The 27800-nt window shown below is 69.8% G+C and overlaps 7 protein-coding genes across 7 annotated transcripts; 4 read left to right on the top strand and 3 right to left on the bottom strand.

Annotated features, from left to right (window-relative positions):
* Positions 1-411: 411 nt before the first annotated feature.
* On the bottom strand, positions 412-1260 carry AURANDRAFT_24084 (hypothetical protein; the record flags this gene model as incomplete). Its single annotated transcript, XM_009037315.1, has 1 exon — positions 412-1260. A coding segment is annotated over one exon (849 nt), but the record flags the coding sequence as incomplete, so codon positions are not given.
* A 1780-nt stretch (positions 1261-3040) lies between these two features.
* On the top strand, positions 3041-4636 carry AURANDRAFT_63132 (expressed protein; the record flags this gene model as incomplete). The annotated part of the gene is made up of 1 exon (XM_009037577.1): positions 3041-4636. The coding sequence occupies one exon, from the start codon at positions 3041-3043 to the stop codon at positions 4634-4636; it is 1596 nt and encodes a 531-aa protein (XP_009035825.1).
* A 47-nt stretch (positions 4637-4683) lies between these two features.
* AURANDRAFT_24301 (hypothetical protein) lies at positions 4684-11641 on the bottom strand (the record flags this gene model as incomplete). The annotated part of the gene is made up of 4 exons (XM_009037314.1): positions 4684-4938; positions 6048-6441; positions 9894-10090; positions 11312-11641. Coding segments are annotated over 4 exons (1176 nt in total), but the record flags the coding sequence as incomplete, so codon positions are not given.
* A 1813-nt stretch (positions 11642-13454) lies between these two features.
* On the top strand, positions 13455-14078 carry AURANDRAFT_24165 (hypothetical protein; the record flags this gene model as incomplete). Its single annotated transcript, XM_009037578.1, has 1 exon — positions 13455-14078. The coding sequence occupies one exon, from the start codon at positions 13455-13457 to the stop codon at positions 14076-14078; it is 624 nt and encodes a 207-aa protein (XP_009035826.1).
* Positions 14079-14339: 261 nt separating this feature from the next.
* AURANDRAFT_63129 (hypothetical protein) lies at positions 14340-17600 on the top strand (the record flags this gene model as incomplete). The annotated part of the gene is made up of 2 exons (XM_009037579.1): positions 14340-16673; positions 16956-17600. The coding sequence occupies 2 exons, from the start codon at positions 14340-14342 to the stop codon at positions 17598-17600; spliced, it is 2979 nt and encodes a 992-aa protein (XP_009035827.1).
* Positions 17601-21795: 4195 nt separating this feature from the next.
* Positions 21796-23163, top strand: AURANDRAFT_63128 (hypothetical protein; the record flags this gene model as incomplete). The annotated part of the gene is made up of 1 exon (XM_009037580.1): positions 21796-23163. One exon carries the CDS (start codon positions 21796-21798, stop codon positions 23161-23163), a length of 1368 nt encoding a protein of 455 aa, XP_009035828.1.
* A 772-nt stretch (positions 23164-23935) lies between these two features.
* Positions 23936-24658, bottom strand: AURANDRAFT_23949 (hypothetical protein; the record flags this gene model as incomplete). Its single annotated transcript, XM_009037313.1, has 1 exon — positions 23936-24658. A coding segment is annotated over one exon (723 nt), but the record flags the coding sequence as incomplete, so codon positions are not given.
* Positions 24659-27800: the final 3142 nt, after the last annotated feature.

The following is a 27800-nucleotide window of genomic DNA, read 5'->3' as shown; positions in this document are numbered from 1 at the left end:
TCGGCGTATTCGAGCACGAGCTGCTTCTCCGCCTCGTGGACCTGGTCCGCGGCGTCCGAGGACCTAAAACGGGCGGCTGCGGCGGCGAAGCGCTGCGGCGGGCCGCGGGCGGCGCACCTCGACGTTGACGTTTGGTCCATGGCCCCGGCGCGGCCCCGGGGCGTCGGCGAATGACTGCCGAGCGCAGTTCCGTGCACTGACCCCGACGGCGCCGACGACGAAGCGCAAACAGTTAGAGCTGCAGCTCGCTCCGAGCGGCGGCGCACGATTGGACTGATCTGCCAAAGGGTTTGCGTTGGTGGCCGTGTTGAAGCAGTCTCGACGCGTCCGCCGGTCCTCACCCTGGTCCTCCCGTTGCTCCTCCCCCTTCCACGCCGATGCCAACATCGAGTGTCGACCTAAAAATACGCGTTAGTTCCCCGCCCCGAAGCGCGCCGCCCAGGCGAGGTGCTTGTCGACGTCCGCGGGCGTGATCGACGGCTTCGTGCTCGCGAACGCCGCGGAGAAGTCCGCGAGCGAGACGGGCTCGTTGTCGAGGTCCGCGGCGACGGCCGCGAGGTCCGCCGGGTCGACGCCGTCGATGAGGCGGCGCATGGGCATCATCGACGCCTCGCGGCAGGCCAGGACGACGTCCGCGCCGCTGTAGCCCTCGGCCCTCGCCGCGAGCGCGGCGACGTCCGCGTCCGACATGGCGTGCTTCGTGCCCTCGAGGGAGAGCCGCAGCAGCGCCTCGCGCCCCGCGGGCCCCGGCGGCGGGACGTGGACGCGCCGCTCGAGGCGCCGGAGCACGGCGTCGTCGAGGTCCCAGGGCCGGTTCGTCGCCGCGAGGACGGTCACGCGCTCCGCGGCGCCGCGGACGCCGTCGAGCTGCGTGAGCAGCTCCGTCTTGAGGCGCCGCGACGCCTCGTGCTCGCCGTCGCCGCCGCGCCGCGCGCAGAGCGCGTCGACCTCGTCGAAGAAGACGACGCCGCGGTCCTCGCCGCGCGCGCGCGCGAACAACGCGCGCACCAGCTTCTCCGACTCGCCGCGGTGCTTCGACGCGAGCGTCGCCGCGGAGACGTTGAAGAACGTCGCGCCCTCGACGCCCGCCGCGGCCTTGGCCAGCAGCGTCTTGCCCGTGCCCGGCGGGCCGAACAGCAAGACGCCGCGCCACGGGCTCCGGATGCCCGTGAAGAGCTCGGGCACGAGCATGGGCAGCACGACGGCCTCGTTGAGGGCGCCCTTGGCGGCCTCGAGGCCGACGACGTCGTCCATGGTCACGTTCAGCCGCGACGGCTCCACGAGCGTGTCGTCGATCGCGTCCTCGCGCGCGTTCGCGTCCCAGCCCGACCGGTCCCGCTCGTTCGTCCGCTCGCGCAGGGGCCGCTTCTCCTCCGCGGGCTCGCCCTGCCGCTCCAGGGCGGCGCGGAGCGACGTCGGCGCCGCGGGCGCCGCCGTCGTCGCGGACGCGCGCCGCGCTTCCTTCGGCGGCGCGCGCCGCTCGGCGACGATGCGCCAGCCCTTGAGCGCGACGCGCTCGCGGCGGCCCGCGCGGACGCCCACGGCGCCGGCGAAGACCGACGGCCCGCCCGGCGGGCTGCCGAGCCCGACGGACGTGAAGACGGGGTGGCGGTCCGACTCGACGGAGATCGCGGCGCCGCGGACCTGCACGAGCACCTCGACGAACTTGTTCGGCTTCAGCGACGCGTCGACGGCGTCGGCGACGACGTCGACGCCGCCGGGCGTGTGGAGCTCCAGGGTCCAGGTCTTGTGGAGCGCGTCCGCGCGGACGGCGACGTAGGAATCGCCGCCTTTCAGTCCCACGAGGACCGCGAAGCCCGCGGCGGCGCCGTCGTCTTCGGTGCGCGCGTTGGCGCTGTCGACGCAGGCCTTGAAGGACGCCTCGACGGCGAAGCTCCGGTCGCCGTCGCATTCGGCGCCGACGGCGCTCCGGACGACCTCGACGCGCGACTCGAACGCGCAGACCAACGGCCGGCCCTTCGAGGCCTCCGCGATCGTGTGGAGGCCCGCCTTGCGGAAGGACCCGCTCTTCGGCCCGCTCAGGCGCCACCAGCCGTCGCCTAAATCCTCGCGGCTCGGCGCGCTCGGCTTCGGCAGCACGTCGACGCGCTCGCCGAGCTTCCGGCCGCCGGTGCCGATCTCCGCGCCGAAGTTGCGCTCCTCGCTGCGGCCCTGGTCCGTGAGCGACGCGCGCCGCGCCGACAGCGACCCCGTCGCGCCGCGCCGCGACAGGCCGCCCTCCGTCGCCGCGGCGATGCCCGCCTTGGCCAGCGTGCCCCGCGTCGACCGGCCCGAGGACCCGACGGACCGCGACGACCCGCCGCGCTGCGGGCCGAAGGGCGAGCTCGTGAACGTCGACGACCGGCCGAAGCCGCCGCCGCCGCCGCCGGCCGACGGCCGCGGCGCGCTCTGGAAGCTCGCCATGAGCGCCCGCTGGAGCTGCACATCGTCCCCCATCGTCGCAACGGGTGCGGGCAGCCTTGCACGATTCCACCGTCGGCGTCGCTTGTCCAAGACGACGGCCTGTGGCAATCGACGCCGCGCTGCCGGCGCAGTCGTCGCTCGTGACGGCGCGGCGGCGCGCAGTTGGCAGCAAGCACAGTTTTTAAAAGCGATGGCCGCCGACGCCGCCGGCGACCTCGGCGCCGTCGCGGCCTGGGCGCGGACCTTCGCCGGCTGCGAGGCCGCCGAGGCGTCGAAGCTCGGGAACGGCGTCGCGCTGAGTCTCGTGTTCGCCGAGGTGTCCGGCGATGCCGCGGGCCTCGACGTCACGGGCGACCTCGGCGAGTCGAACTGGGCGCTGGGCGCCGGGCGGCTCCGGCGGCTGCTCCGGCGCGCGGCGGAGTGGTACGCGGTCGAGGTCGGCCGCGACGTGTCGGCCCTGGCGGACGACGTCGACGCCGAGGGCGCGGCCAAGGGCGACGCGGCGTCGAGCTGCCGCGCGGCCGAGCTCGTGCTGGGCGCGGCGGTGCAGTGCGCGCGGAAGCAGCGCTACATCGGCGCGATCATGAGCCTCGACGACGCGTCGCAGGCGGCGCTCATGGTCGTCGTCGAGCGCGCCATGCAGGCCGTCTCGGCGTCGCCGGCGGCGTCCGGCGACGCGCGGGCCGCGTCGCCCCGCGCGCGCGCCGAGAGCGGCGACGGCGACGACGCGCGCGCGGCCGCGGACGCGATGCGGCGCGAGGTCGCGGCGCTCAAGGACGCGCGCGACGCCGCGGAGGCCGCGGGCGCGAAGCGCTGCGCGGCGGCGGAGGCGGCGCGCGACGAGCTGGCGGCGGAGCTCGAGGAGGCGCGCGGCGAGCGCGCGGCCGCGGTCGCGCAGGCGGAGCGCGCGAAGGAGCGGCTCCGCGCGTCGGAACTCGAGGGCGAGCGCCTCGCGACGGCCAACGGCGCCCTCGAGGGCCGCGTCGACGCGCTATTGGAAGCGGCGCGGACCGCGGCGACGGCGAAGCAGGCGCTCGTCGACGAGCTCGACGTCGCGCGGAGCCGGTGCGCCGAGGCCGAGGTCGCGGAGGCGCGCGCGGACAAGCTGAGGAAGAAGGTGGAAGACTTATCGAGCGCGCGGCGGGAGATGAAGGACCTCGACGACCAGAACGCGGCCTACCTCGCGGAGATCCTGCGGCTGGAGGGCGTCGTCGCGAACGCGGGCGGCGCGCAGGCGGAGTGCGAGCGGTTGAAGGCCGAGCGGTCCGCGCGCGACCGCGAGGCCTTCGAGCTCAAGAGCGCCCTCGAGCTCAAGGACGCGGAGCTCCGCCGCTGCCGGGAGGACCTCGAGGAGGCGTCGGAGGCGCGGCGCTTCTTCGAGGAGGAGCTCGCGGCCGCGACGGCGCGCGCGCCCGCGGCCGCGGACGACGCGCCGCGCGACGCGGCGCCGGACGGCGGCGACGACTTCGCGCCCGTCTTCGGCGAGTCCGCCGCCCAGCTCCGCGCCAAGGTCGCGCGCCTCGAGCGCGAGAACCAGCGCCTCGAGGCCGCGGCCGCCGCGCCGGCCGACGGCGGGTCGGGCGCCGCGCCGCCGGCCGCGGCCGCCGCGCGCGCGGACGTGCTCGAGGGCCAGCTCAGGGACTTGGAAGCGTCCCTCGCGGCGCGCGAGCGCGACGCCCTCGACGCCCGCGCCAAGGCCGCCGACGCCGAGGCCCACGCGAGCCGCCTCGACGAGCGCGCCGCGAAACTCGCCGCGGACCTCGACGACGCGAGGCGCGCGCTCGCGGCCGCGCCCGCGGTCGGCGCCGCGCCGCCGGAGACGTCCGCCGCGCCGCCGCCGCCGGCCGCCGACGACCGCGCGGCGGTCCTCGCGGAGCGCGACGCGACGATCGCGAAGCTGCAGGCGGACCGGGAGAAGCTCGAGACGTACACGCGGAAGACGCTCCACAACGTCCAGGAGAAGTACAGCGTCCTCGTCCAGACCTACAAGAACCAGATCAAGGAGAAGCAGGACAAGATCACGAACCTCGAGGCCCGCGTCCGCACGGACCGCACCGCGCACAAGCGCGAGGAGGGCTTGGTCGTGTCCGCGATCTACGACCTCGGCCAGCGCGTCATCGAGGCGAACCTCGCCGCGCTGCACAACCCCGCCGACGGCGCCGACCCCCGCGACTTCAAGCCGCCGGGGGCGACGACGCCGCGGGGTGTTTAACGCGGCATTTACGTCCCCGACCCGCAGGGCGGGGTATTTAACATGGTTTACGTGCCGTGCCGCGCGAGCTCTTCTAGCATTTCTAGCACTTCTTCTAGCGCTTCGACCGCATCCTTGTCGCCCTTGGCAGCTGCGCGTTCGAACCATCGTTTGCCTTCGACGAGGTCGACTTCCGTGCCCTCTCCGTTTACGTGGCACTGGCCGACCATGTAGATCGCATCCGTAAAGCCCCGGGCTGCACTGAGCATATAGTATTTGAAGGCTTCTCGCTGTGATTCATCAGAACCTTCGTCGAGAAGAACCTTCGCAAGGTTGCATTGCGCCTGCGCGTCGCCCCGATTCGCGGCCATTCGATAGAGCTGCATTGCCTTCTTCATGTTCATTTTGACGCCTTCTCCACGCCTGTAGGCGTACCCGAGATTCAGCGTGGCGGACACGTCCCCGAGCTCGACGGCGCGTTTGTAGAGCTTCACGGCTTTTTTCTCGCTTTTCAAGCCGAAATCACCATCACGGTACGCGTTCCCCAAATAAGTAATCGCTTCCGGTACCTCGTTCTCCACGTGGCGACGAAGCCGCGCCAGCTCCTCCGCCTCAGACTCCGCCCACGGCATCCGACACAGAGGACACTGTTTGCCGTGAAGCTTGTCACCGCATGAACTGCAGACTCTTCGGCAGCAGCAAATCTGAAGGGAAGTGCCTTCGTTCACGTCCCAGTCCTCAAAGCAGAGCGGGCACCGCGACCCGAATCGCTCCGACTGCGGCGCCGGCTCCGGGTTCTCCTCGCGCCGCGCCCGTGCGGCCTCGTGCTCCGCGGCGATGCGCGCGCGGACCTCGTCGGCGTGCGACCGCGGCGCGGGGCCGTAGAAGACGTCGCGCGGCGGCGACGGCGGGGGCGTCGGCGCCTCCGCGCGCGCCGCCTCCGCCGCGCGCTCCGCCTGGATCGATTTGCACGCCTTCCGGTGGCCCCGGTCGCGCCAGTCGATGCGTTGGCAGTCCGTCGAACAGTAAGCTGTAGTTCCGCAGCCTTGGCAGGCCTTGGCTTTATCCGCGCCGCAGATCGTACAAATATTGAGCGCGAGCTTCGTCCGTGTCTTTTTGAGTTCGTATTCTTTCGCTTTCTCCTGCCATGTGTCCCCCCGCGCGTCGCCTGATTTCGTCTCGTCCATGCCTCTGCTCGACCTCCTCCACAACTCAAGACCTGCCTGTTCAGCGAGTTTTTTCGGAGGGGCTCGTCGTGTCCGCGATCTACGACCTCGGCCAGCGCGTCATCGAGGCGAACCTCGCCGCGTTGCACAACCCCGCCGACGGCGCCGACCCCCGCGACTTCAAGCCGCCGGGGGCGACGACGCCGCGCTAGGTTCGGCCGCGGTGCTTAACATGGCTGTTACGAGCTGTGCCGCCCCGCGAGGACTTCTAGCCCGCGGATTGCATCCTTGTGGCCCTTGGCAGCTGCGCGTTCGAACCAGCGCTTGGCTTCGGCGAGGTCGGTTTCCGTGCCCTCTCCGTTTACGTAGCAGAAGCCGACCTGGTAGATCGCATGCGTAAAGCCCTGGGCTGCACTGAGCTTCAAGTATTCGAAGGCTTCTCGCTGCGATTCATCAGAACCTCCGTCGAGAAGCATGTGTCCAAGGTTGCATTGCGCACTCGCGTGGCCCCGATCCGCGGCCATACGATACAGCTGCAACGCCTTCTTCTTGTTCATTTTGACGCCTCCTCCATGATCGTAGGAGCACCCAAGATTCAGCATGGCGATCACGTCCCCGAGTTCCGCCGCGCGCTTGTAGAGCTTCACGGCTTTTTTTTCGCTTTTCAGGCCGAGGTCACCCTCACGGTACGCGTTCCCCAAATAAGTAATCGCTTCCGGTACCTCGTTCTCCACGTGGCGGCGAAGCCGCGCCAGCTGCTCCGCCTCAGACTCCGGCCACGGCAAACGACACAGAGGACACGGCTTGCCGTGAAGCTTGTCACCGCATGAACCGCAGACTCTTCGGCAGCAGCAAATTTGAAGGCAAGTGTGTTCGTTCACGTCCCATTCGTCCAAGCAAATCGGGCACCGCGACCCGTACCGCGCCGACTGCGGCACTGGTGCCGGGTTCGCCTCGCGGCGCGCGCGAGCGGCCTCGTGTTCGGCGGCGATGCGCGCGCGGACCTCGTCGGCGTGCGACCGCGGCGCGGGGCCGTAGAACACCTCGCGCGGCGGCGACGGCGGGGGCGTCGGCGCCTCCGCGCGCGCGGCCTCCGCCGCGCGCTCGTTCTGGATCTGTTTGCACGCCTTCCGGTGGCCCCGGTCGCGCCAGTCGATGCGTTGGCAGTCCGTCGAACAGTAGACCGTCGTGCCGCAACCTTGGCAAGCCTTGGCGTTTTTTTGGCCGCAGATCGTGCAAATGTTGAGCGCGAGCTTCGTCCGGGCCTTCTTGGCTTCGTACTCCCGCTTCTTCGCTTCATACTCCTGCTGCTTCTCCGAATTGCCCCCAGGCGCGTCGTCTGAATTCGTCGTGCGCTCGTCCATTGTACTCGACCTCCACAAGCGAGACCTGCGAGTCCTGACTGGCTGGCCGCCTCTTGTGCGAGGGCGTCCCCCGAGGCCTCCTCAGGCGTCTCAGGCCAGTGCGGTGATCAACGTACATCTAGGTGCACCTAGATTAACTAATGATAACCACAGCTAAAGCTTCGCGCACGCAATAACTGTCCGTCTCGTTTTACACAGGGAGGAGAGCTATGGAGAGCAGCTAGATGCAGAAAAATTTGCCATAGTGGGTCGAGGTGTGGGGACTCGGCCAGGGACGCGAGCCGAACTGCTCGTTGATGTTCAACGTGACCTTCGAGGGCCAAAGTGACGGTTGCGATGCGCCGCGATCGGGCGCGAGGCGATGTCGTCCCGCACATGCACGGACGTTGTTTCGGACTTGAGTACGAGGTCACATCGTGTGTGTTGTTTGACTTCGTGCGTGCGCTGCGGCGCCCGCACCGCCTGCAGTTTGAAGACCACTGACGGCCGCGCACGAGAGCCTGAGGCGCGAGTGTCGAGCCCCTCGGGTACCGCCTAGCTCGCCCCGCAGAGCCCGGAACGAACATCACACATCATCGTAGCCGCTCGCGCTCGACGAACGATCGTTGAGGTTGCGAGTTTCGTTCATCTGTCCGCGCGCGCGGCGCGCCGGCTCCGCTCGTTTCACCGAGACGACCTCGGCCGCGCTCGCGCGCGACTCACATCGCCCGACGGCGCGACCCTCCGCGCCCGGGTCCGCATGGGTTTGGTACACCCTGCGAACCAATTTTCTGGCCAAGACGCGCGCGCTGACGCGCGAAAGCCGTGTTTCGATTCGTTTCGAAAGCCCCCGGGGGGGGTCCCACGCGCGGCGCGCGGCACCAGCGGCGAGTTGGCGCACGTAGAATATTATTCACCTGAGGAATACCCCAATTGAAACGTCGGTCCAGACCGCGTCGATTTTGGTTTCGATGGCGTCGCAATCAATCCGTTCCTAAACTCCCGGAGGACACAGACACACCACCGTGCTATTAGTGGAAACTTCTGCTCCGCTACGCTTCCCAAATTCTCACTCTACGAGTTGCGAATTACAGGGAAGGCGCAGCGTGCGCTATTAATATTAATCGATCATTTTGGGCCCGGGTTCATTAGTCCTCCGTAGAGGCTGTGCGTCGACCGCGCGCGAAAAAAAAATCCAGGCAATCAGAATCTGAGTTTTGATCACTCCACTGTCTCAGGCCTCGTCTCCTCCGAGGGACTCGTCCTCCGAGGGAGCCTCGAGGGGCTCGTCGTGTCCGCGATCTACGACCTCGGCCAGCGCGCCATCGAGGCGAACCTCGCCGCGCTGCACAACCCCGCCGACGGCGCCGACCCCCGCGACTTCAAGCCGCCGGGGGCGACGACGCCGCGCTAGGTTCGGCCGCGGGGTGTTTAACACGGCTGTTACGAGCTGTGCCGCCTCGCGAGGACTTCTAGCCCGCGGATCGCGCCCTTGTGGCCCTTGGCAGCTGCGCGTTCGAACCAGCGCTTGGCTTCGGCGAGGTCGGTTTCCGTGCCCACTCCGGTTGCGTAGCACCAGCCGACCTGGTAGAGTGCATCCGTAAAGCCCTGGGCTGCACTGAGCTTGAGATATTCGAAGCCCTCTCGCTGCGATTCATCATATTGTTCCTCGAGAAGCATGTGTCCAAGGTTGCATTGCGCCCTCGCGTGGCCCCGATCCGCGGCCATACGATACAGCTGCAACGCCTTCTTCTTGTTCACTTTGACGCCTCCTCCATGATCGTAGGAGCCCCCAAGATTCAGCATGGCGATCACGTCCCCGAGTTCCATCGCGCGTTTGTAGAGCTTCACGGCTTTTTTTTCGCTTTTCAGGCCGAGGTCACCCTCATGGTACGCGTTCCCCAAATAAGTGATCGCTTCCGGTACCTCGTTCTCCACGTGGCGACGAAGCCGCGCCAGATCCTCCGCCTCAGACTCCGCCCACGGCATCCGACACAGAGGACACGGCTTGCCGTGAACCTTGTCATAGCATGAACCGCAGACTCTTCGGCAGCAGCAAATTTGAAGGCAAGTGCCTTCGTTCACGTCCCAGTCCTCGAAGCAGATCGGGCACCGCGACCCGTACCGCGCCGAGAGCGGCTCCCGCTCCGGGTTCGCCTCGCGGCGCGCACGGGCGGCCTCGTGTTCGGCGGCGATGCGCGCGCGGACCTCGTCGGCGTGCGACCGCGGCGCGGGGCCGTAGAACACCACCGACGGCGGGGGCGTCGGCGCCTCCGCGCGCGCGGCCTCCGCCGCCCGCTCCGCCTGGATCGACTTGCACGCCTTCCGGTGGCCCCGGTCGCGCCAGTCGATGCGTTGACATTCCGTCGAACAGTAGGCCGTCGTGCCGCAACCTTGGCAAGCCTTGGCGTTTCTTTGGCCGCAGATCGTGCAAATGTTGAGCGCGAGCTTCGTCCGTGTCTTTTTGAGTTCGTATTCTTTCGCTTTCTCCTGCCATGTGTCCCCCCGCGGGTCGCCTGATTTCGTCTCGTCCATGCTCCTCGACCTCCTCCACAACCAAGACCTCTGTTCAGCGATTTTTTACAGACCCGGGAGGGCGTCCTCCGAGGGGCTCGTCGTGTCCGCGATCTACGACCCCGGCCAGCGCGTCATCGAGGCGGACCTCGCCGCGCTGCAACCCCGCCGACGGCGCCGACCCCCGCGACTTCAAGCCGCCGGGGGCGACGACGCCGCGCTAGGTTCGGCCGCGGTGTTTAATATGGCTCTTACATGCTGTGCTGCGCGAGGATTTCTAGCGCGTGGATTGATTCCTTTTGGCCCTTGGCAGCTGCGCGTTCGAACCAGCGCTTGGCTTCGGCGAGGTCGATTTCCGTGCCCGCTCCGTGTACGTAGCAGAAGCCGACGTGGTAGAGCGCATTCGTAAAGCCCTGGGCTGCACTGAGCTTCAAGTATTCGAAGGCCTCTCGCTGCGATTCATCACATTGTTCCTCGAGAAACATGTGTCCAAGGTTGCATTGCGCCCTCGCGTGGCCCCGATCCGCGGCCATACGATACAGCTGCACCGCCTTGTTCTTGTTCATTTTGACGCCAACTCCATGATCGTAGGAGCACCCAAGATTCAGCATGGCGGACACGTCCCCGAGTTCCACCGCGCGCTTGTAGAGCTTCACGGCTTTTTTGTCGCTTTTCAAGCCGAGGTCACCATCGCGGTACGCGTTCCCCAAAAAATTGATCGCTTCAGGTACCTCGTTCTCCACGTGGCGACGAAGCCGCGCGAGCTGCTCCGCATCAGACTCCGGCCACGGCAAACGACACAGAGGACACTGCTTGCCGTGGAGCTTGACACTGCATGAACCGCAAACTCTTCGGCAGCAGCAAATCTGAAGGTGAGTGCCTTCGTTCACGTCCCATTCGTCCAAGCAAATCGGGCACCGCGACCCGAGCCGTGCCGACAGCGGCTCCCGCTCCGGGTTCGCCTCGCGCAACGCTCGAGCCGCCTCGTGTTCCGCCGCGATGCGCGCGCGGACCTCGTCGGCGTGCGACCGCGGCGCGGGGCCGTAGAACACCACCGGCGGCGGCGGCGGCGGGGGCGTCGGCGCCTTCGCGCGATCTGCTTCCGCCGCCCGCTCCGCCTGGATCTGCTTGCACGCTTTGCGATGGCCCCGGTCGCGCCAGTCGATGCGTTGGCAGTTCGTCGAACAGTAAGCTGTAGTTCCGCAGCCTTGGCAGGCCTTGGCTTTATCCGCGCCGCAGATCGTGCAAATGTTGAGCGCGAGCTTCGTCCGTGTCTTTTTGAGTTCGTATTCTTTCGCTTTCTTCTGCCATGAGTCCCCGCGCGCGTCGCCTGATTTCGTCTCGTCCATGCCTCTGCTCGACCTTCTCCACAAGCAAAAGCCTGGTTCAGCGATTTTTTACAGACTGGGAGGGCGTCCTCCGAGGGGCTCGTCGTGTCCGCGATCTACGACCTCGGCCAGCGCGTCATCGAGGCGAACCTCGCCGCCCTCCACAACCCCGCCGACGGCGCCGACCCCCGCGACTTCAAGCCGCCGGGGGCGACGACGCCGCGCTAGGTTCGGCCGCGGTGTTTAACGCTCTTACTTGCTGCGCCGCGCGAGGACTTCTAATGCGCTGGCCGCGTACTTGTTGCCCTTGCTAGCTGCGTGCTCATACCAGCGCTTGCCTTCGACGAGGTCGACTTCCGTGCCCGATCCGTGTACGTAGCAGCAGCCGACCATGTAGATCGCATCCGTATAGCCCTGGGCTGCACTGAGCATATAGTATTCGAAGGCTTCTCGCTGTGATTCATCAGAACTTTCGTCGCGAAGCATAGTCGCAAGGTTGCATTGCGCCCTCGCGTGGCCCCGATCCGCGGCCATTCGATACAGCTGAACCCCCTTCTTCAGGTCCATTTTGACGGCTAGTCCTTTCTCGTAGGCGTACCCGAGATTCAGCGTGGCGTCCACATCCCCGAGTTCCACAGCGCGCTTGTAGAGCTTCACGGCTTTTTTGTCGCTTCTCAGGCCGAGGTCACCCTCACGGTACGCGTTCCCCAAATAAGTAATCGCTTCCGGTACCTCGTTCTCCACGTGGCGACGAAGCCGCGCGAGGTCTTCCGCATCATTCTCTGCGAGCGGTGCACGACAGAGGGGACACGCGGTTTCAATCTTGTCATAGCATGAACGGCAGACTCTTCGGCAGCAGCAAATCTGAAGGTAATTTTGTTCGTTCGCGTCCCAGTCCTCGAAGCAGATCGGGCACCGCGACCCGAATCGCTCCGATTGCGGCGCCGGCTCCGGGTTCTCCTCGCGCCGCGCACGGGCCGCCTCGTGTTCCGCGGCGATGCGCGCGCGGACCTCGTCGGCGTGCGACCGCGGCGCGGGGCCGTAGAACACCACCGGCGGCGGGGGCGGCGGGGCCTCCGCGCGCGCGGCCTCCGCCGCCCGCTCCGCCTGGATCGACTTGCACGCCTTCCGGTGGCCCCGGTCGCGCCAGTCGATGCGTTGACAGTCCGTCGAACAATATGCCACGGTGCCGCAACCCTGGCAAGCCTTGGCGTTCTTTTCGCCGCAGATCGTGCAAATGTTGAGTGCGAGCTTCGTCCGCGCCTTCTTTTCTTCGTACTCCCGCTTCTTGGCCTTCGTGTGCTCGTCCATGCCCGCGTCGCCTGATTTTTTCGTTCCTAAGCAAGTTTGTGCCGCCCTGAGCGATGCCCTCTACTCGAGAATTTTACCTCAAAATTCAGCGAGTAGTAGCCCGCGCTGCATGCTGCAGTCCGCGATCGTGTTCGACGTCGTCGCGCTGTCGCAGACGTAGCTCGCCAAGAATTGTCGCACTCGCGCTCGTGCGTCAAATTCCGCGAGTCGGAGAACGTGCCCGCGTCGCAGGGCCCACTGGGTACACTGGGGCGGGGCGCCATGAAAGTCCGCCGCCTGTTCTGCTGGAGTGTTCTGCTCGGGTTATTGGTTGGTTGGATCGCTGTCCTGTTGATCACGCTCGATGCTCACAGCCGAGAGCTCGGCATCTTCACCGCCGAAAGGGAAGTGGTCGAGTTCGTCGTCGCCGAGGAGCGGGCGATCGTTCACGCGATCAATCGAGAGGAAAAGATCATCGCTCACAGCCCGATCGTTCGCGCGATCAACCACGAGGAAAAGCTCATTGCTCGAAAACTACGAAAGGAGAAGCGGCGGTTCGCGGGGCGCGTTCGCGGCGCGCTCGGCCTAGACGACGACGACGACGACGACGAAGACGACGACGACGCGCGAGCACGTCAGGTCGAGCGGTCGCCGCAGGACAAGCCCCCCGTGCGGGTCGCGGCGCCCGCGCCTCCGAAGCCCGCGCCTCCGAAGGCGCCCGCGCCTCCCGAGGCGAAGGCGGCGCGGCCGCCCGCGCCGAAGCCGCTCCACAAGCCGAAGCCCGGCGCGGCGGCCATCCACGTGCGCGTGGGCAGCCAGCGGGCGACGCGGCGCGTGGCGTGCGACCTGCCCTGCTTCTGGTCGGCGTCGCGGTCCGGCGTCGTCTTGCGCGGGACCATCGAGGAGATCGATACGCCGTTCGTCGCGTCCATCTGTGTGCAAATCAAATCTTCAACTCGACTTCAATGTGCGCGTACTCGAATGTTTTGACACGAGCACTTCCGCCGTGCTTCGAGAACTCGCTGAGAGCAATCGATTCGTCCAGAAATCAGCCAAATCCACTTCGATTTGACCGAGCTAGAGAATTCTGAAGTTTGGCCCCGACGTCCCAGCTCACTGGTTGATTTGCACACAGGCGTCCATGGAGGGCGAGCAGTACTACGCGAGCCTCAAGTTGACGCACGATCCGAACGTCATGATGTCGACGACGTCCTTCGAGTCGGACGTGCCCCTGCCCTACTTCTCCTACGCGGAGTACGTGATCCAGAAGCCGCACATCAAACTGAGGGACGTCGAGCGGAAAAAGGCCGTCTTCGTCGCGCGCAACTGTCTGTCGAAGAACGACCGCGAGGGGCTCGTGAGGAGCCTCATGGAGCTGCTGCCCGTCGAGAGCGTGTCCTCCTGCCTCCACAACGCGGACGTGCCCGGGTCGCGGGGCTCCAAGGTCGACCTCGTGCGGCGCTACGCGCTCTACCTCGCCTTCGAGAACCAGAACGTCGACGACTACGTCACGGAGAAGCTCTGGGGCGCGCTGGACGCGGGCGTGCTGCCCGTGTACTACGGCGCGCCGAACGTCTGGCAGCACGCGCCGCCGGGATCCATCGTCAACGTGCGCGACTTTCCGTCGACGGAGGCGCTCGCGGCCCACCTCCGCGCCATCCTCGCCAACGAGACCCTCTACGAGTCCTACCACGCCTGGCGCTACCGGCCGCTGCCGGCCTGGTGGGTCGCGCGCTTCGAGATCACGCGCACGCACAGCGAGTGCCGCACGTGCCTCTGGGCCGACGCGCGGCGCGAGCAGCTCCGGCTCGCGGGGGCCTAAATCGACGTCTTCGAGGTGCGTTTCGGGGCGCTTGCGATTCCGTTTGAGAGGGCTTGAGAGGCAATCTTCGTCGTTGACGTCGCGATGCATTCAATGTGCCGCTCGACGCGAGCAATGAGCTCTCTCAAGAGGCCTTTTCAAGCGAGCATACCGTCGCCGTAAAGGAACCTCTGAGCTGCACGACTCGCATCGCTTCGGGCGTCGAAGCGCGCGAGCACTCGCATCGCTTCAGACGCAGCTACACGCTCGCGCTGCGCACGCATGTCCACGCCGCTGCCCAGCGGCCGCTGGGTGGAGATCGTGGCGACGGTGCAGTCGAACCTGCTCATCGGCGCGTCGCTGCTCGCGCTCTTCGAGCTCGGCCGGTCGAAGCGCAGCGTCTACCAGTGCCGCCTGCGCCACCGCCCCGGCCGCGCCATCCCCGTCGCGCGGACGCCGCTGGGCTGGGCGCGGGACGTGTCGCGCGTGGACTGGGACGAGCTCCGCGACAAGGTCGGCCTCGACGCGTTCTACGCGCTCCGGTTCCTGCGCGTGTGCCGGAACCTCTTCGGCGCGGCGGCGGCCGCGGCGGTCGTTACCGTCGGGCCGGCCTTCGCGTCTTGCTCCGGCGGCGCGGCGGGCTTCTACCGTTGGACGCTCGGCAACTGCGACGGTGAAGCTGATCGCGCGCGGCTCTGGGCCGCCGTCGCGTTCGCCTACGCGTTTTCCGCTCTCGCGCTGGGCCTCGTCGAGGTCGAGTCGCGGCGCTACCTCCGGGACCGGCTCGGCTGGCTGCGGCGCGGCGACGGCTCGGACTCGCCGCAGGCGCGCTGCTCCGTGCTCGTCGAGCGCGTGCCGCCGCGGCTGCGGTCCGACGCGGCGCTCCGGCGCTATTTCGAGGCGCTCTTCGGGGACCGCGCGGTGCACAGCGCCGTGTCGTTCGTCGACACGGCGGACGTCGCCGCGGCGCTGGACGCGCGGGACCGGGCGTTGGACGCCTACGAGTGGGAGGTCTTGGGATCGACGAGCGCGGACTACGCGTCGCTCGAGGGCAGCGTCGCCCGGGGCCGCGCGGCGACGCTGCGGCGGCGCCTCGCGGACGCGGACGCCGCCGTCGTCGAGGCGCAGCAGGCCATCGCCGCGGCGCGGCGGCGCCGCGAGCTTCGGAGCGCCGGCGGCGACGACGACGACGACGGCGCGTCGGCCTTGCACGTCATCACGGCGGAGCTCGAGGGCGCCGCGGCGTTCCTGGGCGCCGTGGCCGGCGTCAACGACGCCGTGAAGAAGCATCTGGGCGACGGCGCGTCGAGCACGGGCGTCGTGACGTTCTTCAGCCCCGCGCTCGCCGCGGAGGCGGCGCAGCTCGTGCTCACGTCGCGGCCGGGCGACGTCTCCGCGACGCTCGCGCCGCCGCGGAGCGATCTCGTGTGGCGCAACGTGAGCGCGCCGGCGCGCGACGTCGCCGAAAGGCTCCGCGCCGCGGACGCGGGCCTCGTGCTGCTGGCGGCCGTCTACGCGCCGCTCGTCGCGTCCGTGCAGGCGCTCTGCAACCTCGACGTCTTGGCGAAGTACGTCCCGTTCATCGCGCCGCTCGCGAGCGACCCGCGCTACGAGCGGTCCCGCGCGCTCGTCTCGGGCCTGCTGCCCGTCTACGCGCTCCTCGCTTTGCTCGGCGTGCTGCCGTTGATCTTGGAGGCGCTGGCGGTCGGCTACGCGGGCGCGAAGACGCGGTCCGAGGCGCACGGCTGGGTCGCGGCGCGCTACGCGTCGTTCCAGCTGCTCCAGATCTTCGTCACGGTCGCGTCGGGGTCGCTCTTGAGCGTCTTCGAGCGGTTCCTGGATCACCCGAAGTCGCTGCTGGACCTACTCGGCCGCGCGCTGCCGGGCATGGGCGCCTACTTCCTCCAGCTCGTCGTGGCCAAGATCTGCTTCGCGCTCGCCTTCGAGCTCGCGCGGCCCGTCGCGCTCGTCTCCGTCGTCGCGCGCCAGGGCTACACGCGGCGCGCCACCGTGCCCGCGCGCGTGCGCCGGCGGCTCCGCGCGCCGAGCGACTTCGACTACGGGTCGTACCTGCCCGACTTCTTCATGGTCGTCGTCGTCGGCGCCATCTACGCGCCCATCGCGCCGCCGGTCGTCGCCGCCGTCGCGCTCTACTTCGCCGGCGCGGAGCTCGTCTACGCGCACCAGTTCCTCTGCGTCTACGTCGCGCGCTACGAGACGGGCGGCTCGCAGACGTGGCCGCACCTGAGCGCGTGCTTCTTCCTCGCGCTCGCCGTGGGCCAGGCGACGCTCGCGGGGCAGCTGCTGATCCTCGAGGCGCCCGAGGCCGCGGCGGCCCTCGCGCCGCTGTTGCTGTTGACGCTCAAGGCCCGGAGCGACGTCCGCGAAAACTACGAGGAGCCCGCGCGCTTCCTCGACCGGGAGAGCTCCGTGCGCTTCGGGCTCTACTCGCGCCGCGCGGCGCACCACGCGGCGCTGGCCGCGCGGTCCCTCTCGCTGAGCTTCTCCTGCGACCTCGACGGCGACGACGACTCCGCCGTCGCCGGCGGCGGCGCCGCGACCGGGGCGAAGCTCGCGGCGGACTACTACCTCCAGCCCGCGCTCGCCGCGCCGCCGGTCGTTCTGGACGGGGACGCGGGGACCTAAGGCTCGGTGCTCGGCGTTCTCGAGCGGACTTCGGCGCGCGGCGCCGTCGGACGAGGCCTCGGACGGACGCGCCCGCCGAGCTCGATTTTGCGATCGACTGCGAAATTGTCAAATCGACCGAGGTCTCGAGGCAACAGTCTCGCGCCAACGCGTCGACCCGCGCCCGCGACGACCGTAACTCACCGCCCGACTGCGTCGACGATGGCCGACGCACCCCCCGCGACGCCGCACCCGTCCGCGGACGGCACGGAGGGCATGACGGACGCGGAGTACGCCGTGAACGTCGCCATGGAGCGGGCCCTGCGGGGCCAGGCCGAGGCGCTCCTCGCCCAGGCCAACGCCTACTCGCGGGCCCTCGGCCACGAGGAGAAGATGGTCGCGACGAAGGTCGACGAGCCCGCGGCCAAGGGGAAGAAGGCGAAGAAGGTCAAGGACCCGAACGCTCCGAAGCGGCCGCCGACCGGCTACCAGTTGTTCAGCGCGCACAAGCGGAAGAAGAAGGGCGACGAGATGCCCAAGGGGAAGGCGGGCATGACCTACATCGCGGGCAAGTGGCAGGAGATCGGCGAGGAGGGGAAGAAGAAGTGGCAGGGCAAGGCGGAGGACGGGCAGAAGCAGTACGCGATCGACAAGGCGGCCTACGACGCGGCCGGCGGCGCGGGCGCCGCCGCGGCCGCGCCGGCGGACGGCTCCGCCGCGCCCAAGGACGGCGCGGCGCCGAAGCGCAGCATCTCCTTCGACGCGTCCGTCGACGGTTCCGAGAAGACGTCCGAGAAGAAGAAGAAGAAGAAGGCGAAGAAGGACGCGCCGCCGCCGCCGCCGCCGAAGGCGGACTCGAGCTCCGACGAGTCGAGCTCGTCGAGCTCCGAGTCCGATTCCGACTCGGACTCGGACTAGGCCCGCGCGCCGTCGGACGCGCCGCGGTACCGCGCGTCCCGCGGAACCAAGGACAAGTAACTCGTTACTTCGAGCTTCGGGGGGGAGGGGATCTCGAGTCTAGTCGATGACGATGACGTCGTTGGTGACGTCCGCGAAGGGCCGCGCAACGTCCTCGGCCGGCGCGGCCTCGGGCAGCGGGGGCTTGCGCGGCCGGCCGCGCGGCTTCTTCGGCGCCGGGGGCTCCCGCGGGTGCTCGTCGGCGCAGGCGTCGCAGTACCAGTCGCCCTCCGGCGCGGCGTCGAGGCCGACGCACGCGAGGTGGAACCAGCCCCGGCCGTTCGCGCACGCTTCGTTCGAGCACCCGACCATGGGGCCCAGGCCGTCGCCGGCGCAGACGCAGTAGCCCCGCTTCGGCGGCGCGCGGCGCAGCGCGGCCCAGCCCCGGAGCTTGCTCGTCCAGGCGGCGATCTTCGCGCGCTCGCCGTCGGTCCGCGCGAACCACGACTTGTCGAGGATCGCCGCGGCGCCGGCGGCGCGGAGCAGGGCGTCGCGCGGCAGGTCGCGCGTCGCCGCGGGGTCGCAGCGGAGCTTCGGGTCGCGCGCGGCCGCGTCGAAGGCCGCGCGGTCCGCCGCGCCGGGGAAGAGGTCCGGCGCGTCGCGCGCGAGGCGCTCGAGGTCGACGCCGACGCCCGCCTCGACGCCGCCGAAGAGCGACGCGGCCACGGCGGAGCCGACCTCGCGCTTGTCGGCCGCGCGGATCGTCAGGACCTTGAAGCCGTTCGCGCGGATCGACCGCAGGCTCTCGAAGGACTTGCCCGCCGCGTAGGCGGCGCAGCGCGCGGCGTCGACGGCGTTGAGCGCCCCCGCGAGGGGCCAGGCGTCGCGCTCCTCGCTCACGCCGTAGGGGTCCGCGCGGGCCGCGCGCAGCTTCAGCGCGACCGCGCGCTTCCGCGCGACGTCGCCGTCGGACTCGCGCTTCCGCGACGACTTCCGCGGCGCCGGCGCGGCGGCCGGCGCGGCATCGTTGGCCTCGACGGCGCGGGGCGCGGAATCGGCGCGGGGCGCGGAGTCGCCGCCCTCGACGGCGCGGGGCGCGGCCGCGGGCGCCTCGGCGGCGCGCGTCTCCGCGACCGACTTCTCGAACGCGAGGCGGTTCTCGAACTTTTTCAGGAGCAGGGTCGCGTCCTTCGCGACCGGCTCGTCGCGGGTCGTGTAGTAGAGGATCGCGTTCGCGAAGACGCTCCGCACGTCGCGGGCGAACGCCGCGAGGTCGTCGTATGTGTCCATCTTGTTGTGGATCGTCGTGAGGTCCATGGGCCTCTCGATGACCTCGAGGTAGTCCTCCTCGAAATCCTCGTTCAGGCGGAAGGGCACGCTCGTCGGGTCCTCCAAAATGAGGCGCAGAAGTAGAGCAGCAACCATCGTGATGCGTCGTGCTTCGCGACCTAGCGGATGATTCTGTGTCCACAACGACGACTCCTTCGCCAAAATCGAGCTCCGGCTGAGCCTGAGGCCGAGCCTCTGAAAACTCCGACTCCCGCGGTTCCTCCCCGGCCCCCCTACGTTTAGAGACGCGTCAAGGCCAAAATCGAGGAAATCGACGCCTAAATCGACGGCAGTCCTGGGCACATAAGCCCCCAGACGACGTCCACCAACAGCGCTTACACTCACGCGAACATGGGCCGCTCGTAGGGCTCGAGGAGCCGCTTGGACACCCAGCCGCGCGTCGGCGCGACGACCCGGACGCGGGCCGTCTTGCCGACGACCTTCTCCCGGCGGCTGCAGGACACCGTCGTGAGGAACTCGAGCTCGCCGACCTTGGCGGAGTCGAGCGCCGCGCCGGCGCGGATGATGGCTCCGCGCTTGCCGCCGACGATGTACTGGACGAAGTCGTCGTCGTCGTCGTCCGACTCCGAGGCGGGCGCCGGCTCCGGCGCCGCAGGCCGCGGGTCCGGCGTCGGGTCCGGCGAGCAGGGGCCGTCGCGGATCTGCGCCGGGAGGCTGCGGAGCGCCGGGTCCGCGGCCGGCAGGCACCGCGGCGCGTCGTCGTCCGCCGCCGCCGGGGGGTCGACGAGGACCGCCGGGTGGTACGTCGCCGGTGGCGGCTCCTCGGCGGCCTCGAGCGCGGGGCTGGCGTCCGGCACGCGCGCGTCGCGCCAGTCGTCGGGCCGGCGCCAGGCCTACCAAGTGCGTCGGTAACGATTTTTCTTCGTTTTCCCGGTCAAAAGCTCTCGAAAATCGCCACGGCCACAGGACGCTGCGCCAGGCGTCCGGCGCGAGGCGGTCGACGAAGCGCGCCTCCGCGGAGAAGAACGCGCAGGGCGCGCGGAGGAAGAGCGAGCCGTCGAAGGCCCCGCGGGCGACGACGCCGTCGATCAAAACGTCGTCGAGGCCCGGCGCGCCGCGGCCCTCGGACGCGGCCACGCAAAAGCCGAAGCGCGGCGCGGCCCGCGGCGCGAGCGCGACGCGGCGGAACGCGCGCGCGGCCCGCGCTCCGCGGCGGTGGCGCGCCTCGGGCGGCTCGCCGGCGCAGGCGAAGGTCACGTGCAGCCGGCCGCGCGCCTCCGGCGCCTCGGGCAGCGGGAGGCCGCCGCCGGGGACCGAGACCGCGAAGACCAGCCGCTCCGCGTCCGCCGTCCGCGGCGCGCGGCCCCGGACCGCGTAGCGGGCGCCGTTCGGGCCCGGCGCGGTCCAGGTGAAGGCGCCGCCGGGCGCCAGAGCGCCCAAATCGACGACGCGCTCGACCTCGAGGTCCGCGCCGCGCCGCGCGAGGAGCGCGTCGGGCTTCACCTCGAGCTCGAGCACGAGGTCCCGCGCCGCGTCGCCGTCCGCGGAGACGAGGCCGCCCTCGCCCTCGAGCTCCCAGGTCCGCCGGCTCCGGTCGCCGGGCCGCAGCGCGACGTAGAAAATTTTCCGTTCCTCGTAGGCGTCGCCGCTCCGGCCCCGCGCGAGGCGCGACACCTCCGCGGCCAACTCGCGGCCCGCGTCGACGTCGTCCAACGTCGCGGGGACGCCCACGCGGAGCGGGTCGACGGCGCGTTTCGCGATGCGCGTCGCCGCCGCGCGCAGGTCCGGGAGGCCCGGGTCCTCGGCGCGCCGCCGGCGGATGTGCTTCGCGACCATCGAGTCCGGGCTCGACTGCTCGGACGCGGCCTCCTCGTCGCGGAGCCGGTCGTACCTGCGCGGGGCGCGACGTCAGCGCGGCCGCGACCGCGGACGCCGGCGAGGCGCTGGCGCCGCGACGCCGCGTCGCCCAAAATCTCGAAGGCCTCGCGGATGCGGAGGAACGCGTCGCGCATCATGTCGTCGATCTCCCTGTTGCGCTCCGCGAGGAAGCCGCCGCCCGTCGTCGTCCGGTGCTCGTTCGTCAGCGCGAGCATCTTGTAGTACTGCGCCTTGTCCGGGTGGTACTTGAGCACGGCCTTCCGGTACGCGCTCCGGATCTCCGCGGCCGACGCCTGTGGGGGCGCGGCGCGTCGTTTTTGGGAAAGGTCGCGGACGCCGCCGGCGCGCGTGCTCGTCGACTTCGAGGAGCGCGTAGAGGTCGACGTGCTTGAAGCCGTCGAGGGGCTGCACCTACCACGTGCGACGGGGTCGGATTTCTTCACATCTTCAGACGAAATTCACGCGAAAAAACACTCCTGTCGCTCGGCGCTGGGCTGCACGGGCTCGGCGTCGTAGTCGTCGTCGCGCGGCGCGAACGCCGGGTCGCGGTCCGCGCGGCGCCGGCGCCGGTCCGCCTCGCGGTCGCGCAGGATGATCTTCGAGTTGCGCAGCGCGCGCATGAAGGGGCCGTCCTGGAAGGCCCGCCGGTCCGCATCGCTTTTGAAGAGGGGCTTCGCGAAGGGGTTGCGCAGGGGCGCGGGAGGCGCCGCCGCCGCCGCGAGGTCGCGCTCCTGGGCGACCAACGGGTCGTTCCAGTCCACGAGCGCGTTGAAGGTCTCGGACACGAGGGCCATGGCGTCAGATCATCATCGTTCGAGGGAGCCCACCATCGGCATCCGAAGACGCGGCACCGTCGTGTACACCATTTAAAAAGTTTCGCTTTGCCCTCGTCGCGTCGAGAGTGACGCGGCCCTCGATCTCGACTGTGTTGCCACAACCTGCAGCAACTCCCTCGGCAGCGTCGCGTCGCATCCGCAGCAACCGCCGCGCGGCACAGCCGTTCGTGCGCGGCGCGCGCGGGCGGCCGGGTGGCAGTGCGGCCGCCAGTATGGCGGCGGTCCTGCGCTTCGCCAAGGCGAGCCCCATGGCCTTTGGCGTGGGCTTTTCCTGCCTGAAGACGAGCGCGTCGGACCTCATCGTGCAGACCTTCGTGGAGCGGCGCGAGACCATCGACTGGAAGCGGAACGCGGCCTTCGCGTCCTTCGGGTTCGGCTACCTGGGCATCGTCCAGTACAGCCTGTACGTGCCCGTCTTCGGCCGCCTCTTCCCGAAGACGGAGGCGTTCGCGGCGAAGAGCCTCCGGGAGAAGATGGCCGACCTGCCGGGCACTTTGGGCGTCGCGGCCCAGGTCTTCCTGGACCAGTGCGTGCACCACCCCTTCATGTACTTCCCCGCGTTCTACATGACGAAGGAGCTCGTGTTGTACGGCGGCGACGCGTCCGTCGACCGCGTCTACAAGCGGTGGAACGACAACTTCTGGCCGGATTTGGAGGCGCTCTGGAAGATCTGGGTGCCGGCGACGTGCCTGAACTTCGCCTTCAGCCCCATGTGGATGCGGATCCCCGTCGTCGCGTCGACGTCGCTCGTCTGGACGATGATCCTTTCCGCGATGCGTGGCACGGAGGAGGTCGAGGACGGGGCCGCGGCCTTCGTCGGCGAGGAGGAGGACGCCGCGGGGTTGGTCATGCTCGGCCCCCACGTCTCCGCGCGGACCATGGAGGTCTTCGCGCAGGGGCTCGCGCGGCGGCACTCGCTGCCCGAGATGGCCGACGTCGCGAGCGCGGTCACGCGGCGCCTGTCGCGGAGCGACACGCCCGCGGAGGAGGGCGTGGCGAAGCCGCGGCCGCGGACGCAGGACGTGGCCCACCTCTGCGTGACGGCGAGCGGCAAGGACCGCGTCGGTTTGGTGTCCATGCTGTCGCAGTGGATCTACGAGCGCGGCGGCAACATCACAGGGTCGAAGATGCTGCGCATGAACGACGAGTTCACGGTCATCCTCCACGTGACGTCCAAGGACCGCGTCGCCGCGAGCCACCTGCGCGCCGACCTCCTCGGCCGCGAGGGCGCGAACAAGCAGATGGAGGACCTGACGATCTCCGCGCGCGAGCTCCGCGTCCACGGGAGCCACGCGGACGCGGACTCGACGGTCCGCGAGGCCCGCGTGCGCCTCACGGGCGCGGACCAGCCGGGCATCGTCTTCAAGGTCTCCAAGCTCTTCAGCGAGGTCGGCTTCAACATCGAGGAGCTCGCGACGGACACCGTCGCCGTCGCGAACGAGGACGGCAAGACGCGGCCCTTCTTCCTCCTCGAGGGCTACCTCACGGCGCCCAAGGTCGTGCCCCCGGCCGAGCTCGAGAAGAAGCTCGACAAGCTCCGCGAGGACCTCGACTGCAAGATCACCGTGACCTGGTCCTGAGCAGACGCCGCGCCCGCGTATAACTTGCGACGCGCCCGTGCCGCAGGGAGCAGATCCGAAGCGAGGGTTTTTACTACACGAGGCGCTCGTTCGCCGTCTCCCGGAGCGTGGCGGACGCGGCCGCGGCGAGGGCCGCGGTGGCGATGAGCACCCAGGTCGCGGCGACGATGGACAGGCCCGAGTCGACGACGTAGGACGAGAGGAACGCGCCGAGCCGCGAGACGACGTAGGCCGCCGTGTGCGCCGTCGAGCGCACGTGCGTCGGGTAGAGCTCGGCGACGTGTACCCACGTCGCGCTGCAGGATGCTGTCGCCGCCGCGAGCGCGACGAAGAGGCAGACGAAGTCGAACGGGCCGTCCGTCGCGCCGAGTCCCAGCGGCAGCAGCGCCGCGCACGTGCCCGCGTACGTCGCGACCTGGCAGGGCACGCGGCCGAACAAATCGATTGTCGGCACGAGGGCCAGCGCGCCGAGGAGCTCCGCGGAGAACGTCGCGAAGATGAGGCCGTATTTGAACGTGCACTTGAAGTCGTCGTCGTCGCCCGTCGCGTAGATGCGCGTGACCAGGAGCGTGATGCCGTAGTAGTTGAGCCCGAAGCAGAACCAGATGACCCAGACGGGCGCCGTGACGGGCCCGAGCTTGGCGTCGAAGAGCTCCGCGAGCTTTTGTTTGGCGATTGTGAGAGAACTTTCTGTCGCCGCGTCCGGCGGCGCCGACTCGCCGTCCGCGACTTTCGCGATCGCCGCGACCACCGCGGGGTCGTTGGAGCTGCCGTTCTTCGCCGCGACGCGCCGGAAGATCGCCGCGGCCTCGGCGCGCCGGCCCTGGTCGATGAGGAATCTGGGCGATTCGTCGAGGCAGTAGAGCAGACCCAGGAAGACGAACGCCGGCGGCGCCGCGCACGCGACCGTCAGACTCCGCCAGCTGGAGATCGGCAGCGCCACCCAGGCCGCGGCGCAGGCGTACATGGCGCCCAGCGCCCAGCCGACCTCGAGCCAGATGAGCGCCTGGCCCCGCGTCTTCGCCGGTAGCATCTCCGCCAGGAGGTCGAAGGGCACCGCGAACGTTCCCAGAAAGATGCCGACGGCGCCGCGGAACGAGATGAAGGTGCCGTAGTCCGGCGAGTAGGCGCTCGCGAGGCCGAAGACGGCGACGCCCAGGCCGGACACGAGCGCGACGCCCTTGCGCCCGGCCTGGTCCGACACCGCGCCGGCGACGAGCGCGCCCACGACCTCGCCGCCGAAGACCACCGACACGACGCTCGCGGCCTCGAAGGTCGTCAGATCGAAGGCCGCGCCGACGCACTCGTAGAGGAACGACAGGAGCGACACCTCGACGCTGTCGGCGAGGAAGAGCGCGCCGAGGAGGACGATGAGCGCGTACTGCCAGACGCCCGTGCCGATGGCCTCGATGACGTCGTCGACCTCCTGCTCCGACGCGAGGGCGTCCTTGCCGTCCTCGAGGGGGCTCGCGTGGATCGGGTTTGTTTGCGCCATCGTGGCTGTGGCGCCGCCACCTCGCGCCTGTGGCAATTTAGAAATGCGATTCACCTTGAACTTGTAGGCGATCGTTGCAGTTACAGTAGGACGTGATCCCATGGACTTGTAAACGAGGCCTGCCCAGCAAGGATGGGTTGCCGGCCTTCGCGGGAAAGGCCCGTCGCCATCTTCCGCCGCGTGACGACGCCGCTGGCGCGTCCCGTCAGTCCAGCCGCGGAGCCCATCCCCTGCGAGGCCGAGGCACCCCTGGCGCAGCCCGCGACCTGCGACTCGTGGCCGACGACGACGTCGGCGCTCGCGGCGCGGGGCGAGGCCGGGGCATGCTTTGCTCCGCGCGTGCGGGACTCGCTCTTCTTCGCCGTCTCCATGGGCACGCTCGCATTTTTCCTGTGGGGCCAGCGGTCGAAGGGCAGCTACGTGCACGTCGACGTCGTGCTCGACCGCGACCGCGTCGGCGAGCTCGTCGTGTTCATCTTCACGACCTGGTCCACCATCACGGACTTTGCCAAGGCCAAGGCGCCCCTCTTCAGCGGGTTGCTGGGCGTCTGCTCGGGCGTGCAGCCGTTCCTCTCCGTCGCCGCGCTGTTGGCGCTCCACGCGGCGCGGAGGCACCCGCGCGTCGTCGCGTCGCGCGCCCTGCGGCGGCGGCGGCGCGTCGCGCTGGAATTCTGCGCGCACCTGATCAAGTTCACGCGATCCATGGACGCGTCGGCCTACATCTTCACCGTGGCGCTGCGCATCGACTCGCGGTCCGTCGGCGGGCTCAAGGTGCTCGTGCGCGCGTTCCCGTCGCTGGGCATCCTCGTCAACGAGATCGGGAACCTCGTGACCGTCGGGCTGTGCTTCTGGGCGCTCGTGGCCGAGGCGCTCGAGGACGACGAGGCCGGGGGGAGCCTCGCGCGGGTCCCGTCGCAGGAGGCCTTCTGGTTCACGCCGCGGAGGCCCGCGGTCCGACCGGAGCCGGAGGAGGGCGACGCGCCGTCGGCGCTCGCCGCCGCCGCGGCCGCGGGGTCCTGCGCGCTCCTGCCCGTGGCGCTGTGCCTGCCGATCTTCACGATGACGAACGAGGAGGCCCTGAGCGCCTTCGTGCCCGGCGGGCCGCGGACCTACTCCGTGCTCTCGCTCGTCGCCGCGCCCGTCGCGACGCGCGCGACGCAGACGCCGCTCGTGTCGACGGCCTACGCGTCGTGGTTCGCCTTCTGGTTCGTCCTGTGCCCGGCCCTCGACGCGGGCTGCCTCTTCCTCCTGGTGGCCTTGGCGCGGCGGAGCCGCGCACCCCGGCCCCACCTGCGGCGCATGTGCTCGGCGTTGCGCGCGTGCTCGAGCCTCGAGGTGCTCATCGCCGTGCTCATCGCCATGGCCAAGGAGCTGGGGCAGATCACGGCCTGGATCATCCGCGAGGCGGCGCCGGACGCGATCTGCGACAAGCTCGACTGCTTCAAGGTCATCGCGACGCTGGAGCCCGTGGGCGTGGGCTGCCTCGCGGCCGTCGTCGTTTCCCAGGTCGCGCTCTACTGCAGCGTCATCGTCACGCCCCGCGTCCGCCGGGGCATGGAGCGCCGCTCGCTGCTCCGCGCGTCCCTGCTCGAGAGGCGCCTCGCCTTCGAGGAGGACGGGGGCGTGGCGTAAGTGATCCTCTGGGCGAGCCAACGCGAGAGGCTCATCTGAGAGCATTTTGTTGAACTGAAACTGAAGCAGGGTTGAAGCGTCGAGCGAGGTGATGCGACACTGCGTCGAGCCGACCGCGCGTCGAGCGATTTGAGCACATCTAACTCATCGAAGCGTTGCACGTACGCGGTGCTAGGCGCATCGAAGAGCGCTGCGCGTTGCACGTACGCGGTGCTAGGCGCATCGAAGAGCGCTGCGCGTTGCACGTACGCGGTGCTAGGTGCATCGAAGCACTTCGAAGCGATGCTGCGCCGCGCATCCTACGACGTCGCGATCATCGGCGGCGGCGTCGTCGGCCTCGGCGTTGCGCGCGCCGTAGCGCTCGACGGCTTGCGCTGCTGCGTGCTCGAAGCCGGCGACGCCCTCTGCGCGAGCGCCGCGAGCGGCGGCAACACGGGCATCGCCTGCACGGCGCCCGACGCGCCCGTCGGCACGCTCGAGCGCGCGCTCCTCGCGCGCGCGGAGGTTCTCAACGCGGCCGCCTACGACGCGCAGCGCGTGCCGCACGCGACGACCGGCGGCGTCTACCGCGCGCGGACCGCGGCGGAGGCGCCGGCGCTGCGCGCGCTCTTCGCCGCGCACGGCCCGGACCGCGCGGTCCGCCTCGCCGACGGCGCCGTGCGCGTGCTCGGCGAGATCGTCGTCGACCCCTGGCTCGCGCCCATGGCCTGGGCCGCGGCCGCGGAGGCGAACGGCTGCGACGTCGCGACGTCGGCGGCCGTCGAGGCCGCGGCGCGCGAGGGCGGCGGCTGGACCCTGCGCGGCGCCGGCTGGGCCGTTCGTTCGTCCGTCGTCGTCAACTGCGGCGGTTTATGGGCCGACGAGGTCGAGCGGCTCGGGAGCGGGTCCGCGGCCTTCGCCGTCGCGCCCGTGCGCGGCGACTACCATATCTACGGGCCGCGGGCCGACGCGCCGGCGGCGCCGCTCGGCGGCGCGCCGGGCGCGCGGGGCCGCGGGCCTTATTGCTGGACGACGGTCCACGGCGACGTCGTCGTCGGGCCGACGGCCTACGCCGCCGGCGACGCTCGGCGCCTCGCGGGCGCGCCGTCCGCCGCGTCCGCCGCCTCCTTGGCGGCCTGCGCGGCGCGCGCGCTGCCGAGCCTCGCGGACGCGCCCGTATTGGCGACGTACGGCGGGCTGCGTCCGGCGCTCGCGGACGGCGACGACTACCGCATCGAAGCCGCGGACGAGGGCTGGATCACGGTCGCCGGCGTGCGCAGCACGGGCCTCACCGCGTCGCTCGCCATCGGCGACTTCGTCCGCGGCCTCGCGCGGAAGCTGCTCCCCCCGGAGCGCGCGGCCGCGCCGCCATTGTTGGACCCCGTCCTGCCGCGACTCCCGCGCCTCGCGGACCTGCGGGACGACTACCGGCGCCGGGGCGACGGCGCGGTCGCGATCGGCGGCAGACCGCGGCGCGTGACGCACCCGCAGACCGTCTTCGGCCTCGGCGGCACGTACGTCGCGTGCGGCC

This window comes from Aureococcus anophagefferens (assembly GCF_000186865.1).
Source record: "Aureococcus anophagefferens unplaced genomic scaffold AURANscaffold_6, whole genome shotgun sequence".
Taxonomy (NCBI): Eukaryota; class Pelagophyceae; order Pelagomonadales; family Pelagomonadaceae; genus Aureococcus; species Aureococcus anophagefferens.
The sequence above is the reverse complement of the archived record's forward strand: the minus strand, read 5'-3'. Positions and strand labels throughout refer to the sequence as shown.